This window comes from Mytilus californianus, unplaced genomic scaffold (genome assembly GCF_021869535.1).
Source record: "Mytilus californianus isolate M0D057914Y unplaced genomic scaffold, xbMytCali1.0.p SCAF_1, whole genome shotgun sequence".
In the NCBI taxonomy this organism is placed as follows: Eukaryota; Metazoa; Mollusca; class Bivalvia; order Mytilida; family Mytilidae; genus Mytilus; species Mytilus californianus.
Window position 1 is genome coordinate 106,093,509 of NW_026262581.1, and position 16,684 is coordinate 106,110,192.

At 32.7% G+C, this 16,684-nt stretch overlaps 3 protein-coding genes across 5 annotated transcripts in view; 1 reads left to right on the forward strand and 2 right to left on the reverse strand.

Moving 5' to 3' along the window:
• Nucleotides 1–16,684, reverse strand: part of LOC127729143 (trichohyalin-like) — a 119,825-nt gene that overhangs the window by 80,666 nt on the left and 22,475 nt on the right. The gene's annotated exons all lie outside the window — the stretch shown is intronic.
• The window catches only part of LOC127729310 (uncharacterized), a 66,625-nt gene that overhangs the window by 12,940 nt on the left and 37,001 nt on the right, over nt 1–16,684 (forward strand). The gene's annotated exons all lie outside the window — the stretch shown is intronic.
• LOC127729208 (schlafen-like protein 1) overlaps nt 1–16,684 on the reverse strand; it is a 30,587-nt gene that overhangs the window by 3,229 nt on the left and 10,674 nt on the right. The window contains exon 3 of the mRNA XM_052236918.1: nt 2,842–2,987. Within this exon, the coding sequence (XP_052092878.1) occupies nt 2,842–2,987 (146 nt within the window). The remainder of the gene's footprint in view (nt 1–2,841; nt 2,988–16,684) is intronic.

The window sequence follows — 16,684 nt, forward strand, 5'->3', positions numbered from 1 at the left end:
TCATTGCGTTAAAATCCATCAAAATTCGGTTTTTGATTAGTTTTGTCTTCTGTCCGTTCGTTCAACTAAAAACTTTGGTTCTACAATACACAACACACAAAAAATGAAAGTTCGGCAGTATTTTAGCAAAACGAAGGATGCACGTACAAATAGGAAATGACAAATCCACAAAAAAGTAGAACCACTCAAACCGACCAATTGCTATCCCCTATTTGTAATAAATGAGAACATGCTGTATTAATTCATTACACAATATCGCATCACACGCATGAGAAAACCAAAAATCATAGATGCAGCGCTTTTATAGCATTTTTTTCATCCCATAGTATACAATTTCGTGTGTTAATTGAATCATGATATTTTTTTTGGTTCGTCTGAAAATGCACTCCTTTATTGTATTGGACAGTATCAATATTCAGGACAAAAATGTATATGGTAAAATGCGACTCTACATATACGCTACATTTTTTTAACTATTGTTCAAACATACATTGTAAAGTACACGATTTCTATAAAACAGCGAAAATAAGTGTAAAATGTTTATAACTGCCAGACGTAGATGTTTCATAAGATCCAATTATTTTGATAGGCAAAAACCAATCACGAGGCATTCAAAATGGCATTTTATTTCCAAATAAAATGTTTTATTTATACCTGTCCAGGCTCTCCGTGACAACGTTAGAACTATTGCAAAAACGATAACGAACAAAAACGGAATGGGTTTTTCTCATTGTTGAAGGCCTTACGGTTGCCTATAATTGCTTACATCCACTTCATTTAAACTTTGGCGGATAGTTGTCTCAGTGGCAATCATACCATATGTCCTTATTTTTATATAAAAAGCATACTTTAACTCCTAATTTCATGATTATAGAATGAAACTGTAATCATTGCTAGAGGATTGACTGCTTCTTTTCATTTTGTAGGGTTGTAAAAGTGCGGATAGTGCATGCATTATTTCAAAATGTGCTGCTGTGAACATTTTTACGCCCTAAGAGAAGTATAGTTAAAGAATTAAATTCTTGAATAAACACAATCAAAATTTCACGAACTAAATGAATTTAAGGTAGATTGTGCTCCTTAAACTAAAATGTCAAAATGCAGTTTCTATCATGCTTTTATAAAAACATAATCAGGAGGAAAGGTCACGAAGTTGTTTTTTTTTCAAGCTACAGGTTGTGCAAAATTGCCAGTTTTGTATAGATTATACATGAAAACCCAAGTTTGTGTAAATAGAAAGAAAAATAAACAATTAGATTTTGTAACAGATAATGAAAAGTTAGCTCTTATTATTTTTTTTCATGAAGTAAAAAGAAAAGATGGGGTCACGTAACTTGTTTTTGTAACAAAAACAAAATATGTAACTTTCTTTCTAAAACTAGATTATTTTAGTCAACTTCCCTTATAAGGTGGAGTTGAACAGACAATTATTTTGATTTTGTAAAAACAGTCGTAATAATTTGATAAACACACAATTTGCTTCAGTTGAATGAAAAGTTTTACAAATAAGTTGTATTCTTCTGTAATAAATTTCATATTTCATTAAAGATCTTGACCGATTGTTTTCTGCTGTTTTAAAAATCTAAGATGGTGGAAGACACCTGATCTACCTTTAAAAATATTTTCATTGGCGTCAAAAACAGCTGAAAAGTTGAAGGTTTTTATATGTAAAACAACAAGAAGTTACATATGGGTCCCGCATTGTCGACTCACACATATTCGTGGGAAAAGTTTTGACTATACGGAAATTTACATAATTTCAACATGTGCTTTCTGCCATATAAAAATAAGAAGATGTGGTATGATTGCCCCACAAGAGACCAAATGACACAGAAATTAACCACAATAGGTCACCGTACGGCCTTCGACAATGAGCAAAGCTCATACCGCATAGTCAGCTATAAAAGGCCCCGAAATGACAAATGTAAAATAATTCAAACGAGAAAAACTAACGGCCTAATTTATGTACAAAATAGTGAACGAAAAACAAATATGTTACACAGCAACAAACGACAATCACTGAATTACAGGCTCCTGACCTGGGACAGGCACATACAGAATATGGCGGGGTTAAACTAGTTAGATTGCGCCAAACCCTCCCCCTAACCTGGGACATTGGCGTAACAGTACAACATAAGAACAAACTGAAAAAAATCAGTTGAAAAAGGCTTAACTCATCAGATAGATACAAATAGCATGCATTTACCCCAAAGTTGATATACATTTTGTAAAATAATGTGATTTTTTTATTGTATTTAATTTATTTATTAATTCAAATCAAAATTGCCCGTGATAATATTTCCCGAGAATAAGCGTTTTGGAAAAATAAGACTTCGAGCGCAGTCTTTGAAAGTTCATAAAGTAGTTATAACACAGCGAATATTGTAGTTTAAAACTCTTATGAGTATTTTCTCACTTTATTAAGTGAATTACATAGTTATTTGACAGAGAGTATTGTAACTTTTGTAGCTCTGTCCTACAGTATTTCTAATTTTTTATTGAACAAATCGACAGAAGAACGGATGGAGGGACGGACAATATGATTGCAAGATAGAACCACCTCCTAAAATTGGTGAAAAACAAAACGATATTCATTTTTCGTAAACCAAAATAAAACCATTTAGATGTTTTGAGGTTTTCTTTATTCTTATAAATGCATCTTTATTTTCATTCTTAAAAAGTGTTCCGATTTGATAGTAAAAAAAAAGTGTAATGTATTCGAATTAAGTGCACGAATTAAGCAGCTTATACCGCTTTATATATTAATTTTTCAACATGTTTGTTTTTATCTTCGGAATGTATATACTATACAATAGGTGTTATTTGTAAACAAATATAAACCTGATCTTCCCAATCTTGTATTCTTTTTCGTTCGAGTGGTTTAGAAATGCAGCCATCAAATTTTGCATACACTTCTCCATTAACTCTGTAAAGTTTATCAAATCTATCCACAGGATAAAATGTGATCTCCAAAACAAATATGTCATCTGTAAAACAAACCAATGTAATGCTGTTTGAGTGATGTCTGTGATATATTTAGATTGTCAATTACAAGTTAGGTATAGTGTCCGGCTGGAATCGTGTTTTTTCGAGTGATTTGATCGGGTTTTTTCGAGTGTGACCACGTTTTTTCGAGTGAATATGATAAAAAATGTAAACAAACAGACTTCCTTTCTGGAAAGACGTAAAAAAAAGATGCCGGAACCTTATATTTAATATCATAGAAGGAAAATTAGTATTTGTAATAAAAAATTATTATCAACCTTACATTATTTTGTTTTAAAAGTGTTTAATTTAGCATTACAATGCTCTATTCCAAAATATAGATTAAAGGCATTTTTAAACACATAACAATGCAAATGTCAACGAAAATGCTTATATGGAATCTATATATACTTAGATATACAGACACTTTACAAAAGTTTTTGTTTTTGCACTGAAAAGTACATTTTGGAGAGTAAATTCATTTTTATATGTCCGTGTTTTCGAGTGCCTCCTTGTTTTATTGAGTGAAAAAAACAAAATTCCTATGGCTTGAAATGTAATATGTCAGTGCTTTTGCGGTTAAAAAACAATGAAAGGTTCAAATAAAGTACTTTTCAAAGCACGGAACAATGCATTAAACCAGTTTGATAATGCTGTACATGTACTAACACGTACATTTCATGAAAAGGCGTCGTTCATTTGTATTCAGATATATTTATGAAAGTGTACCGATATGGATTTCGTACAGTAAATATTTCGTGTTGTAAACAATCTTGTCAATTGGACATGCTTTGATACTATATCTGCCCTTGAATTTTTACTTGATAACATTTTTGTTTGCTTTGGAGATTCCGTGTATCGTCAAGTTGTCGGAATTCCAATGGGGACTAACTGTGCACCACTTATTGCGGACCTGTTTTTGTATTGTTATGAGTTACAATTTATGACTAAAATCAGCAAAGACCCATCGAAACAACATCTGATACAAAAATTTAACAATACTTTTAGATATTTGGATGATATATTGGCTCTCAATAATGACGACTTCAGTATGTATACTAAAGAAATTTATCCTGTTGAACTTACTTTAAATAAAGCTAATACTAACAATGACCACTGTCCTTTCCTCGATCTTGATATCTATATCATTAACGGGAAGCTTAATACAAAAATTTATGATAAAAGAGATGATTTTTCATTTCCTATCGTTAATTATCCATTTTTAGATGGTGACGTTCCCTTGTCACCATCTTACGGTGTTTATATATCTCAACTTGTACGATTCGCTCGTGTATGTAACAACGTATTAGATTTTAGCGAAAGAAATTTATGTATTACTGAAAAATTATTACACCAGGGTTTTCGATATCATAAACTAGTCAAAACATTTACTAAATTTTATCATCGGTATAAGGACATCATTCGTAAATATAACTCAATATGCAGACATCTTATACGTTCGAGTATTTCACATCCAATCTTTTATGGTAATATTCTTTACAAAGCACAAAAATGTCAGTATTCACCTCAAAAGCTAACAAAACCTTTAAACAGACTTATTAAGAAGGGATATAGTTACGATACTGTTGTCAGGTCATTAAAGATTTCATATTTTGGCTTTAATATTGATTCACTTATAGGGTCTTTGCATCGGAATTAAACATATTTATTCTAAAACCAGTTGTTGGCATGACACGGGTTATGTTTTTCTCATATATTATATGACGATATAATACTAAACCCCTAACAGGAGGGATTGTGCCTGATATTCATATGATGAAGACATAATCTTTCAATCAGTTTAATTGAGGTCTGGAGCTGGCATGTCAGTAACTGCTAGTAGTCTGTTGTTATTTATGTATTATTGTCATTTTGTTTATTTTCTTTTGTTTCCTATTCTGACATCGGACTCGGACTTCTCTTCGACTGAGTTTTACTGTGCGTACTGTTGTACGTTTGTTTTTTCTACATTGGCTAGAGGTATAGGGGGAGGGTTGAGATCTCAAAAAACATGTTTAACCCCGCCGCATTTTTGCGCCTGTCCCAAGTCAGGAGCCTCTGGCCTTTGTTAGTCTTGTATCATTTTTAATTTTAGTTTCTTGTGTATAATTTGGAGTTTAGTATGGCGTCCATTATCACTGAACTAGTATACATATTTGTTTAGGGGCCAGCTGAAGGACGCCTCCGGGTGCGGGAGTTTCTCGCTGCATTGAAGACCCATTGGTGGCCTTCGGCTGTTGTCTGATCTATGGTCGGGTTGTTGTCTCTTTGACACATTCCCCATTTCTATTCTCAATTTTATTTATCTGAGCTCAGACATGTTGGATTGAGACGTACATACACAAAGTGCGTAAAGCGGGTAAATATGTGTTTTTTTAACAGAAAATACATCCTAAATGCCGAAGGGTGTGTGCATTTTCAACACCGGTGTAAAATTCCGTCCACCCCTGATTACTCCTAGATAACGAATTTATTTCTTATGAAGCGTTCCATTTCTCATTTTTATACCGGGTGTAAAATTGAAAAATGCTTATTAAGAACTTTCACGACATTATTTCGTAACTCATGTTGCTGCGCATTGTCAAATATTACCTTTTTAAATCTTTCTTTATTTTTGAAAAGTATTTGTTTTTTTTTTTTATTTTTTTGGGGAAAAAAATTATTAATTCTTAATTTTTGCAACTAAAATTTTTAATTTTGCGATCTTTTTTTATTTATTTATTTTTTAATTTGGCAAAATTTTCATTTTTTTAAATTTGGGCAAAATTTTATCCCTGGGTGTTTGTTTCCATCAGATATTAAAAGAAATATATTTGTGAGGTGTACGCATATTATATGCACATTTTTTTAAATTTTTTTTTAATTATTTCAAAAGGATCGTATTAAAGCTTACAGATTATTTATTTCGTTGTTTATCAAATACATTGGATAAGTTCCCTAGTTATTCATCAGCTTAGTAGCCAGTACTTCGGTACAGAGATGATTTATAACAAACCTTTCTAAAATTGTTAACCTCCAAGGGGGACTGGGGAATAGAAATATAGTCACTTAGGTCCTCTTCCGACCGGCAGTTAAACCCTTGCCAAAGTAGAGCGTCCGTTTGGCTGTGCGGTTTGTTCAAGTACACAGTCACGTCCAGTCAGAACGATGCGTTTAGAGAGTGCCACACTCACTGCACGTTAAGATCCCTTGCAACAGATCTTTGAGGTAGGTGGCCTGTTGCAAGGCAAAAGGAGTAGGTCCGGTAAGACCCCTTTTTGGCCCCAAAATATATCATTTTTAGAAATTTGTTGAAATGTAAACTTTTAGCTATTTATTGGAAAGAAGAATACTTCTGTTCCATAAATATGGGCTGTTTTTGACAATTCAATGCACATGCATCAGGTACAAGTATCATAAATGCATGCAATATTACTGAAATCTTCACAATTTTAGCATTTGTGCAAATTTTAAGACGGTTTTTGTCTAAAATGGAAGTGGCCGCATATGTGTTCAGTCTTAATATTTAAATATATGTTGTATTTGATGATAATACATAGCATATATAAAGGTTGAGACTGAACACGAATGCGGCCACTTCCATTTTTTACAAAAACCATCTGAAAAGTGACGTTTTATGGCATATTTGAAAGATTTTTCGTACTCAAGCTTGAATTTGAGCGTCTTTCATGACCAAATCAGTTCAAATTTTTAACATAAACTAATTAAATCGACTGAAGTAGACACTTAAGTGTTTAAAAAATGCAAAAACTCTTTCATCAGATGTACTCCAAATTTTAGGCCAAAACTAGCCCTTACCGGACCTTCTCCTTTCTGTCCATCCAATATACCATAATTTTCAGTGGCAGTCGACATTTCCCGACCTTCATCCCGAACTTCCTCTGTTATAGGATTTATTGTTAATTGGTTCTTGTCTTGAACATGCATGAGATATTTGCCACTGGACGTTAAGCAGCCAACTATCAATCATTTAAAATTGTCCGTTTATGAATTTAAAAATTATAAAAGAAACTAAGGTTTCAACTCTATTAGGCAAAGTTGACCTTCAATGGATTTGGCTATTTTTCGGGTCATTTTGGTCTTCAAATGTTTCGGGTCTTATACATCCTTGGCTTTCAAATATTCTACTTTGAGTGATCTGGGTGAAAGTAAATCTAGAAAAGAGCTTCGAACGCATAATATTTATAAAGTGTTGTTTTCATTTTTTTATAAGATATTCCATTCAATTCAAGTGCTATTGTAATATTTTTTTTGGGGGGAGGGGGGTGAGGCCTCTTTTAGTAGAATATTTGGATTTATATTGAATTTTCTAGATTTTACTGCTTTTCCTTGGTTTTTATTGCTCCTATGTTTTTTTGTCACTGTACTATATATATATATATCAATCATATAATAGTATTGACGGTTTAAACAAAGGTAGCATGACATGAAATTGAAAAGATTATGAGTCCCTCTGATCGGTTCTAAAGACCGTTTTAAAAAGAACCCAGTGATTTTTTATATATCCTAATACTGCAAGGTTATGGTAATATATTTTCAGAACAGAAATTTATCAGTAAATTGATCATGAAAAGGTTTAAATTTGATCAACATAGTAATTTGTTTTTGTGACTTATTAAGAATTAATAATATTGTCTTTCGCTAATTAAAAGTTTCAAACTGGAAAAGTTAGTTTTTAAGCCAAATATTGTTTTCTTTCTTATTCATATTATCTTAAAAAAAAACCGGACCATTTGTTGAAAAACCCGGACGTTTTAGATGTTGCTCTCGAAAAAAACACGGACAATATAAAACACTGAACTATGAGTGGTTACACTGAAATTGTATGCCTTTTGTGCTCAAAACTCGTATAGCATTCAGAATAAGATGAACAGCCACGAATACAACTATTATTATTCGCGAAATAGCAGTAAATCGATCTGATCGCATGTAATATCACTCGAAAAAACCTGATCTGCACTCGAAAAAAGTGGACCGATTCACTCGAAAAAACACGATCTCAGCCGGACACTATACCTACCGTGAATTAGTTTTCCGTGTTAAATGATTTTCATATATTATTATCATTCTTTCCCTAAATTTGTTGCGACGCAGTAAGTTTGCGCTTTTTTTACCTGTAACACGAAATGGCATTTGCGCTCAAAATTTGCTGACGGTTGGGCTTTTAATTTTGGTACTAAATTGGTTGGACAATCGCACTGTCTTGCTTTTCAGTTTAATGAGCTTATGACCTATAACAAAGACAAACAAAGATTATTTGCACTGGATTAAAAAATGTGGACTAGGATTCTCTTTATCCTAAGGATTTAAAGACTGTTTCAAAGGCTAGGGAAAGAGTGCAAAGATTATCTCAACCCGCAAATTAATCCAATTCTGAAGAAGATTTTCAGATATTTTTTGAAAATTTTCTAGTTCAGACCACCGGCGAGAAATTTTCTTCAAATGACTGATAGAAAAAAAAATGTTTGACAACTTAAGAGTGCTTGTTTTATTTTGAAAAAAAATGGATAGAGCATTAAAATGTTTCCCCTTATCTTTAAAGAAGCTTATGCAAAACATGGATTAAAAAATGGGAATAATATTCCTTATGTCTTTATTATGTTGCCAGGATAAAGGGGAGGTCATTTAACAAAACTGTTATGTCCTTTATAACAAGCGCAAAAAAAACCCACAAATATCCTTTTTTAAAAGCGCAAATGTCCTTTCAAAAAGCGCAAAACGTCTTAAGCCGATTTGGTGTTAGTTTAAATAAAGGCGACATTAGTTTACTAAAGTTCCAATAATTTACATTAGCGTAATCAGCATTCAATACAAAAAGTACAAAACAAATATAAATCGAAGTCGAAATCAAATTATAGGTTAGATAATACTTGGTCATGTTTTATAAATATTCAAAGCCCGAGGCGTAGCCGAGGGTTTTAAATGTTCATAAAACATGACCAAGTATTGCCTGACCAATTTAGAACATATTCACACCTTCGAGTGACATAACAAAATTAGCCTCTCATTGTAATAATAAAATTTTGATATTAGCTCACTTTAAATGTTAGCATGGTTTGTAAAAGGGATGTAAATCATTTTTATGGTCATTTCAACTAATGGAATGAAAGAGCAATGCCATAGTTTTGTGATAACAAAAAAGGATAAATTATTCAAAAATGGAGATTTCTTTTGCTACAGGAACATTTTATTTAATATATCTAGAAATCCTTCATTTCAAAAAGTACACAATTTTATATAAATCATCATCAATGAATTTTAGTTAACAATCGTTTCAACATCAGATGCTTGCTTTTTTTTTTTATTGATGAATGTATTGTTTTTTTTTTTGTTTTTTTTTTGTTTTTTTTTTAACTTTCTTAGATTTTTTATCAAGTCATTATTTTTTAAACATTGAATTCAAATATAAAAATTGGATTAAATACTAAATATATTTTCCCCGCACCTTTGTCCCCTTTTCAATTCTTTTTTTTTTAGGGGGGTTCTATATATGTACCATTGAATAACACTTACAATGTTAAAATCTCAACTTAAAATACTTTTATAGTTCTAGTCTCCTGAATTTATTTATAATGATTAGACAAACAACAGTACTCATGATTTTATTTTCTTTTGCTCTTTTCCTCTGGAAATTGCCTTGGGGGATTGTACACTTCGTTAGTGCAGTTTTTAAGAGTTCCCCTTCATAATCAATATACAATGAAAAGTCATTCATGTATAGGGATTATTAGAACGGACCATGACAATTGAAGAAAGGTAAATTCAACTATTTCGTGTTATGTGAATTTAAGAAATCATCATTCGCTACAGTAAAATTCTCCTACTCACACACATTGCTAATGTATTTTTCAAAAGTAAGTTTAAATTTTAATTTGATTTTTCTGTACGTACTGAATCTTTCATTTTAATTTATAATATATATTTGTGTGTATACTGACATTTATCTTTATTAGAGGTCGGTCCACTCGTATCAGATACATTGATGTTTGCGTATCTGGAGATATAATAAAACACAATATTTGATCCCGGGTCTAAAATAATTTTGAACACGATAATACTATACTATCGCTATTTAGAAAGAAAGAAAAACGTCCAAAACGTTATGTACATTAACCGCGCGTAACATCGCACGAGGTAGTCCCGATGAACAAAGTGTAGTGGTCAGCCGAGATTCAGCTTACTCAACTAGTGGACGTCCCAGAGAAACGACGTAACATCAAGACTTTCGGATACGGTATGTCTATTTAAGGAATTGGTTTCAGCTTGCCATCGTTACGAACGAGTTGGTTGACGTTATAGAATATCTGGTTCACACAGATGGTATGTCCCATGTGCTCCAATTGTTGTAACCACAATCCGTTCTCTTTTCCTCGAATGTGACATATCGAATAAGACTAATCACAGGTACATACATAAGCAACACGACGGTGCCACATTCGGAGCAGGATCTGATTACTCTTCCGGAGCACATGCGATCACCCCCGATTTTTGGAGGGGTTCGTGTTGCTCAATCTTGAGTTTTCTATGTTGTGCTTAGTATACTGTTGTTCGTCTTTTGGTCTTTTTTCGTTTTTTTGTCATGGCATTGTCAGTTTGTTTTCGACTTATGAGTTCATCTTTTGCCTCTCTTTTTCAAGCATCATCGTACTTCAAACATTGTTTCAATGAGATAGTTGATTACATAATTGTTGCATTTTGTCACGTCTTCAAAAAATAAGTCCTATCAACGCAAAGCAGTCAGGATTCTACTTCGTCAAAATTATCTCCCCATTACGCCAGCTAATTTTTACAATCGCAAAAATGGAAGCCATTGTAGGGATGACGCGCTGCCAATTTAGCTCTATTTATCCACATAGCACCATTACGATCCTTATATTCCAGTTGTATTTTAAAAGACAAATGTATCTACTAGCTAATGAGCATCATTCAATGTACTTTTCTGCGTTTAGTCAACTTAAAACTATTGTCTGATTGGTTGTCAGGTGGAATTTTCGAAAGTTCAAAAACATAAAAATAAATTCTAATTAAATATTTCGTGGAAGGACAGACCAGGCTAAAAATTTTCAGAGGTTGAAGACTAATAACCCTAGATAACACACAAAAAAATTAAGTTTTTTTTAAGTTATGCTTTTTAAGATACATTTGGAAAGTCTGTCGTCAAGTACTTTTGTGTAAAATTTTGTTATTCTAACACACTTACTCTGTTGTAATGACTCATTAGAAATTTCACTTGACCCATATATTTCATTTTTTAGTACTGTGAATTTTTAATGTTATCAAATCAATCTGTAGCCTAAATAAATTAAAATAATAGAATCTAAAGCGAGATGATGTATCATATAGTTTTGCTTTATACGTCTTCAAGACAGAATAGTCGACTCAAACACGCCCGAACATAAAAAGGTGCACTCGACTTTCTTTTCGATGAAATAGTTGCCCATTTTTATGATTTTTTCCCAAAAAACTTTCGCCGCCGGGGGCAGAGATGCAAATTAATGCTTTAAAAAGATCAACCTATTATCTTTCTGTGGAATTTTTTCGGCGGAATTTATGCTTATGCACAAAAAAGATCCACTTGTATTTGCACCTACCACAATCGACTGTTTTATGAAAATTTGTCTATAATTTAAAAGTTTACAAATATCTCGAAGCTCTACACTATAATTTAAGTATAAACACGTATATAAGATGCATAAAATCCTAAAGTATGCACCTTTATAAACTGTTAAGGCTTCTCTAACAAAGAGTTCCATTTCTTTTGATTAATTTCAACTTTGTATCCGCCTGAAAGCATTCGACATATTTACTACAACATCCATTGTAAAATCCCGTTTAGGGTCACATTTCAATTACAATTACCAACTGTATAAACGTTTAAATTCTAATTCCGGAAGAGTAACACTTATATTTTGTAAGTTTTCTCTACGAGAATTTTTTTTATACATACTTAAAGAAAAATTTCAAAGTTGAATAGGATGATTTTGTGGGCAATGACCTATTGTGTTTCAAAATATCCTTTGTTGCATCTGTACTGTTCAAAAGTAAAGAGCGACGCTACCAAAGCGGCCACACATATTTTCTCGCTGCTAGAAAAACAAATAATTATACCTTCTGTATAAATTAAAGAGATGTGTTGTATTATTGTCAACGAGACAACTATCCTCCAGAAACCAAATGATGAAGATATTAACAACTATAGGTCACCGCATCAACAATGAGCACAACCAATACCGCATAGCAAACAATAAAAGGCCCCGACATGATAAAATGTAAATCAATTCAAACGAGAAAACCAACCATCTGATTTATGTACAAAACAACAAACGGAAACAAATTTGATATACAGTAACAAACGATCACATCTGAATTACAGGCTCATCAAATGTGGCTAAGTTAAACATGAATCTTGGACAGTGGTGTAATAGCACAACATAAGAAGAAACTATGAAATTCAGGAAAAAAGGGCTAGACTCATCAGATCGATACAAAGTACAAAACAACGAACAAAAACATTAACATATGGCAAGACGTTCAACTATTTAACTTCAAGATATCTCATATAATATATACGATATCTCATATAATATATAAGATATCTTTTATAATCTAGTTTTTATAAGATATCTTATAAACTTTATAAAATATCTTACATACTTTATAAGATATCTTATATACTTTATAAGATATCTTCTAAAGTTTATAAAATATCTTATAAAGTTTACAAGTGTGGACACAGATCAGTGTGGATAGTATGTTTGGATGTTTGACAATGTTTTCTGACAAAAAGATTTCTCTGGGTTTTCCCCATAGAGTTCTTTGTTGAACTGATGTGCACAGTTACAGCCAACCTATACCAAACACTGAAAGTAGCAGTGTCTTTTATTAAGTATTGAGTTTTAATGTTCAAGACTGTCATGGAGGAGACACTAATTTGAATAAGTGCCGACCCTTCATAGATTTTATTTAGCTAGACATTGCTGTTAATATCAAATCTACATATTGGCCAACATACTATGAGTGCTTCGTGTATATAATATGTACATTCCTGTAAATAAATTTTGTGCATGTGCAATGTTCCATTGGAGGATTTTCTTTCAACATTTTAACTTTGAAATAACTTCTATGTGAATACATTAACATTTTTAAAAATGATCCGTTAAGGGAACACAGCTAGCTGAGTGTGCTTTGGATTGCCAAATGATTCTGATAAAATATGTTCCACAATTTTGATTTTGGATAGCAGCACAAACTCAAAATCAGAAGAGGACCACATTTCTGCACGATATGATTTTAGTATGCGAGATGGTGTCCGAGAACCTGCATGCATGTAATATTTGTATGGTTCTATTTATGTTCTTACTTGGGTTTGTCCACATAAAACTGAAAATTTGTTCAGGATCTTCCCAGTATCATTTATAGTAAAAGATTTTGTTTAAATGTGGAAATTGTTTCTATAAAGATATATTACGGTTTTAAGTAACGACAATATACCAGATATGGCAGATACCAATACAGATGCTCATAACTCCTACAAACTGATTAAAATTCTTTTAGATATGCACAGAACTGACGGACAAAAGGATTAAAATAAATGGGGAATGTGTCCATGAGACACAGATGATGCCCCCGCTTGCATATCATATAAAGTTATAAAGGGACATAACTGACAAAGGTAAAAGTGATGCTATCAAAATTTGAACTTGATCCGAGTTTTGTGGTAATAAGTATTGTGTATAAGTTTCATAACATTTGGTTGAGGCAAACTTAAGTTAGAGAACTGAAACGAAAAATTCAGCATTTTGTTCATTTGTAAAGGGGCATAACTCTAGAACAGTTAAAGTGACACCACCAAAATTCATACTTGATCTGTATTTTGTAGTAATAAGCATTGTGTATAAGTTTCATAACATTTGGTTCAGGCGAACCTAAATAAGGGGACGGAAACGAAAAAATTCAGCCATTTTTCCATTTGTAAAGGGTCATAACTTTAAGTGACATCACCAAAATTCAAACCTGATCTGTATTTTGTGGTAATAAGCATTGTGTATAAGTATCATAACATTTGTTTGAAGCAAACTAAAAGTAGAGAACGGAAACAAACTTTGGAACATACGTTCCGCTATGGCGGGGGCATAAAAATTAATTTATACTTACTAAAATTACTGGTATGTATAAGTGAATGATCATTTGCACTCAGGACTCATCAGCAGGCAGCACAGATATGGTTTATAAAAGTTTTCAAAGCTTGAATTTAGGAAATTTAACTTTGTTTGTCGATAACATTTTTTCTTTTACACTGTTACAGCACAAAATGTTTCCCCTTCCGTTTCTTGGGTTGAAATTTTAAGTTTGCTAGTTTAAGATAAATTTATGTCATAACTTACAATTTTTATTTAGATATTACTTGAAGTTTAGATTGAGTCAGATGTCGAATGACCGAAATGTCGAGATTGTAAAAGTCGTATTTGGATTTTTTTAATATTATTTGATTTTTTTAATTTTGAGTGTTAGCCAATAATAACATTAACGGTAACAATGTTACTGTATCAGATGCGCATTTCGACAATAAATGTCTATTCAGTGGTGCAAAAAGTCAAAATACTTGAAGTTCAAAACTTAATACAAACGCTGAAGAACAGAAAGGACAAAAAAAGTACCAAATGTATGGTTAAACACGGTCACGGAATATTAGAGAAAATCGAGAAAAATTGATTCCTATAGTTGTTAGCTTATGCGTCATTTTGGTCTCTGGCCTCAAGTTCAATGCCAAGTAAAGTTTTAATAGCGACGATGAAACAAATAGAAGAGCGTACCTGCCTTAAATGTATTAAATACGCCGAGCTGAATTGTTTTATGTTCGAGCTGGCAAAAAAAAAAACAGTTCGCAGGATTACTGTATCAGAACATTTGATTTTGGCTCAGAGTAAGACATTGTCAGCTGTTATTACAAGCGATGTGTGTTTGGTGCAAATGAATTGAATATCCCTTTAAACCAAAATCTTATTTTAAAGATAAAAAACCAGGAGAAAAAAAAACCTTATGATAACTTATCTCCAAACTGAGCGATATCGGATTTTTCCACACAAGATAAGCGTCTTCTGTTATGCATGAATCATACGTTGGTACTATGAATGAATCTCCATATAACTGATGGTAGCGTACGTTGCCATGGGCGTAACAACCCTTACGCATAAGTTCAACCATATTGACAGACAATATTTCTTTTTTTCTGATTTTTCCCGCCTTTTGATTATACAACGGGTTCTTACACGACCCGATCGCAATGCTTATCACCGGTAATCATTCTTTCACGAACATTTTTCTCGATATACCGAATGCCAGCCGCGATTAAGACTTTTATCTTCTATCAAGCGTTGCTGCGGAAAAGTTTGTCTCTTTATATTTATAATTGTGCCTGTGCACTAGAATTTTCGACGTCATCTGAAAGGGATTGAGTAAAAATCGTAATCTTTTTTTTTAATTTAACAGCCACTGATGTCACTTATGGCTCATTTTATTGAAACATTTTAAAATCGTACGTGTCTTCCTCCCTCTTCGATTGTTAAACCGCAGAAATTCATTTGTTAAAACTGTTCATCTGAATGAAGAAAATTATTTGTTTTATCATATTTTAACGATTGTTTTTGGGGTTTTTTTTTTACAGAAACAGAATCTTTTTGTTTGATTCAATTTTTTTCAACTACCGATTATCTGGTTGTCTGCATATTGATGTTGTAAAACTATGAAGCGTTTTGTCGAGTGAGCGCAAGTTCAAGAAGGATTCATATTGCGTCAAGCAGATAATATTTTACAATATAACTTCAATGAAATATGACTAAAAATCTGATAATCGATTTAACAGATTGTGTATTTGTGTATGTTGCATGACTGCAACAAGTGTTTTTCTTTGTTTCACTACCAAAACGGAACATAACTTGATAAGTTCTGGACAAACTTTAAACGTCGGTTCATTCATTATGACTCTGTAATATGTCCGGGTCAAAGATGTTTAGGCCAGTTTATTATATACTTAGTAGTAAATACAGATAAATTGTATGTGTAATACGGTCAACGATATCAGGCACGGTTGAAAAGGCTTTATCATACCTTTAATCTGTATAACGTCACGTCATCGATTTCAGTCACTGTTGGTTGCACAGGCTTTAACAAACCCCTAATCTGTATGACGTCATGTCAAACCTCTAATCTGTAGGACGTCATTTCAAACCCCTAATCTGTATGACGTCATGTTACATAAAAAACATCTACTTGAGGTATATAATAAAGTGTTAATGATATGGCTTTTTCAATATCACACACCGTATCAACCCTCAACCAATATAATCCCTCGAGTAGAGCTCTTTGGATTATATATATATGTATAGATTATCGGGTTTTCTACACATTGATATCGTAAAATATCAGCCTAGAGCCACAATGTGAACCTTTTCGGTGAGTGAGCGCAGCTAAAAAGCTTCACATTGTGTCGAGCGGCTGATATTTTACGATATCTATACGAAGAAACCCCAATTATCTGTTTATTGTTCTATGACTGGTCTGTTCCCCCTCCCTAAGACAGTTTTACGCTTGACGAAAGCAAGCTTGATAACGTCTCCTCACACATTGTGACGTCGCTGATAACTTCTCCTCAGACTTTGTGACGTCGCTGATAATGCCTGCTCTCGTCTCAAAGCCGTGA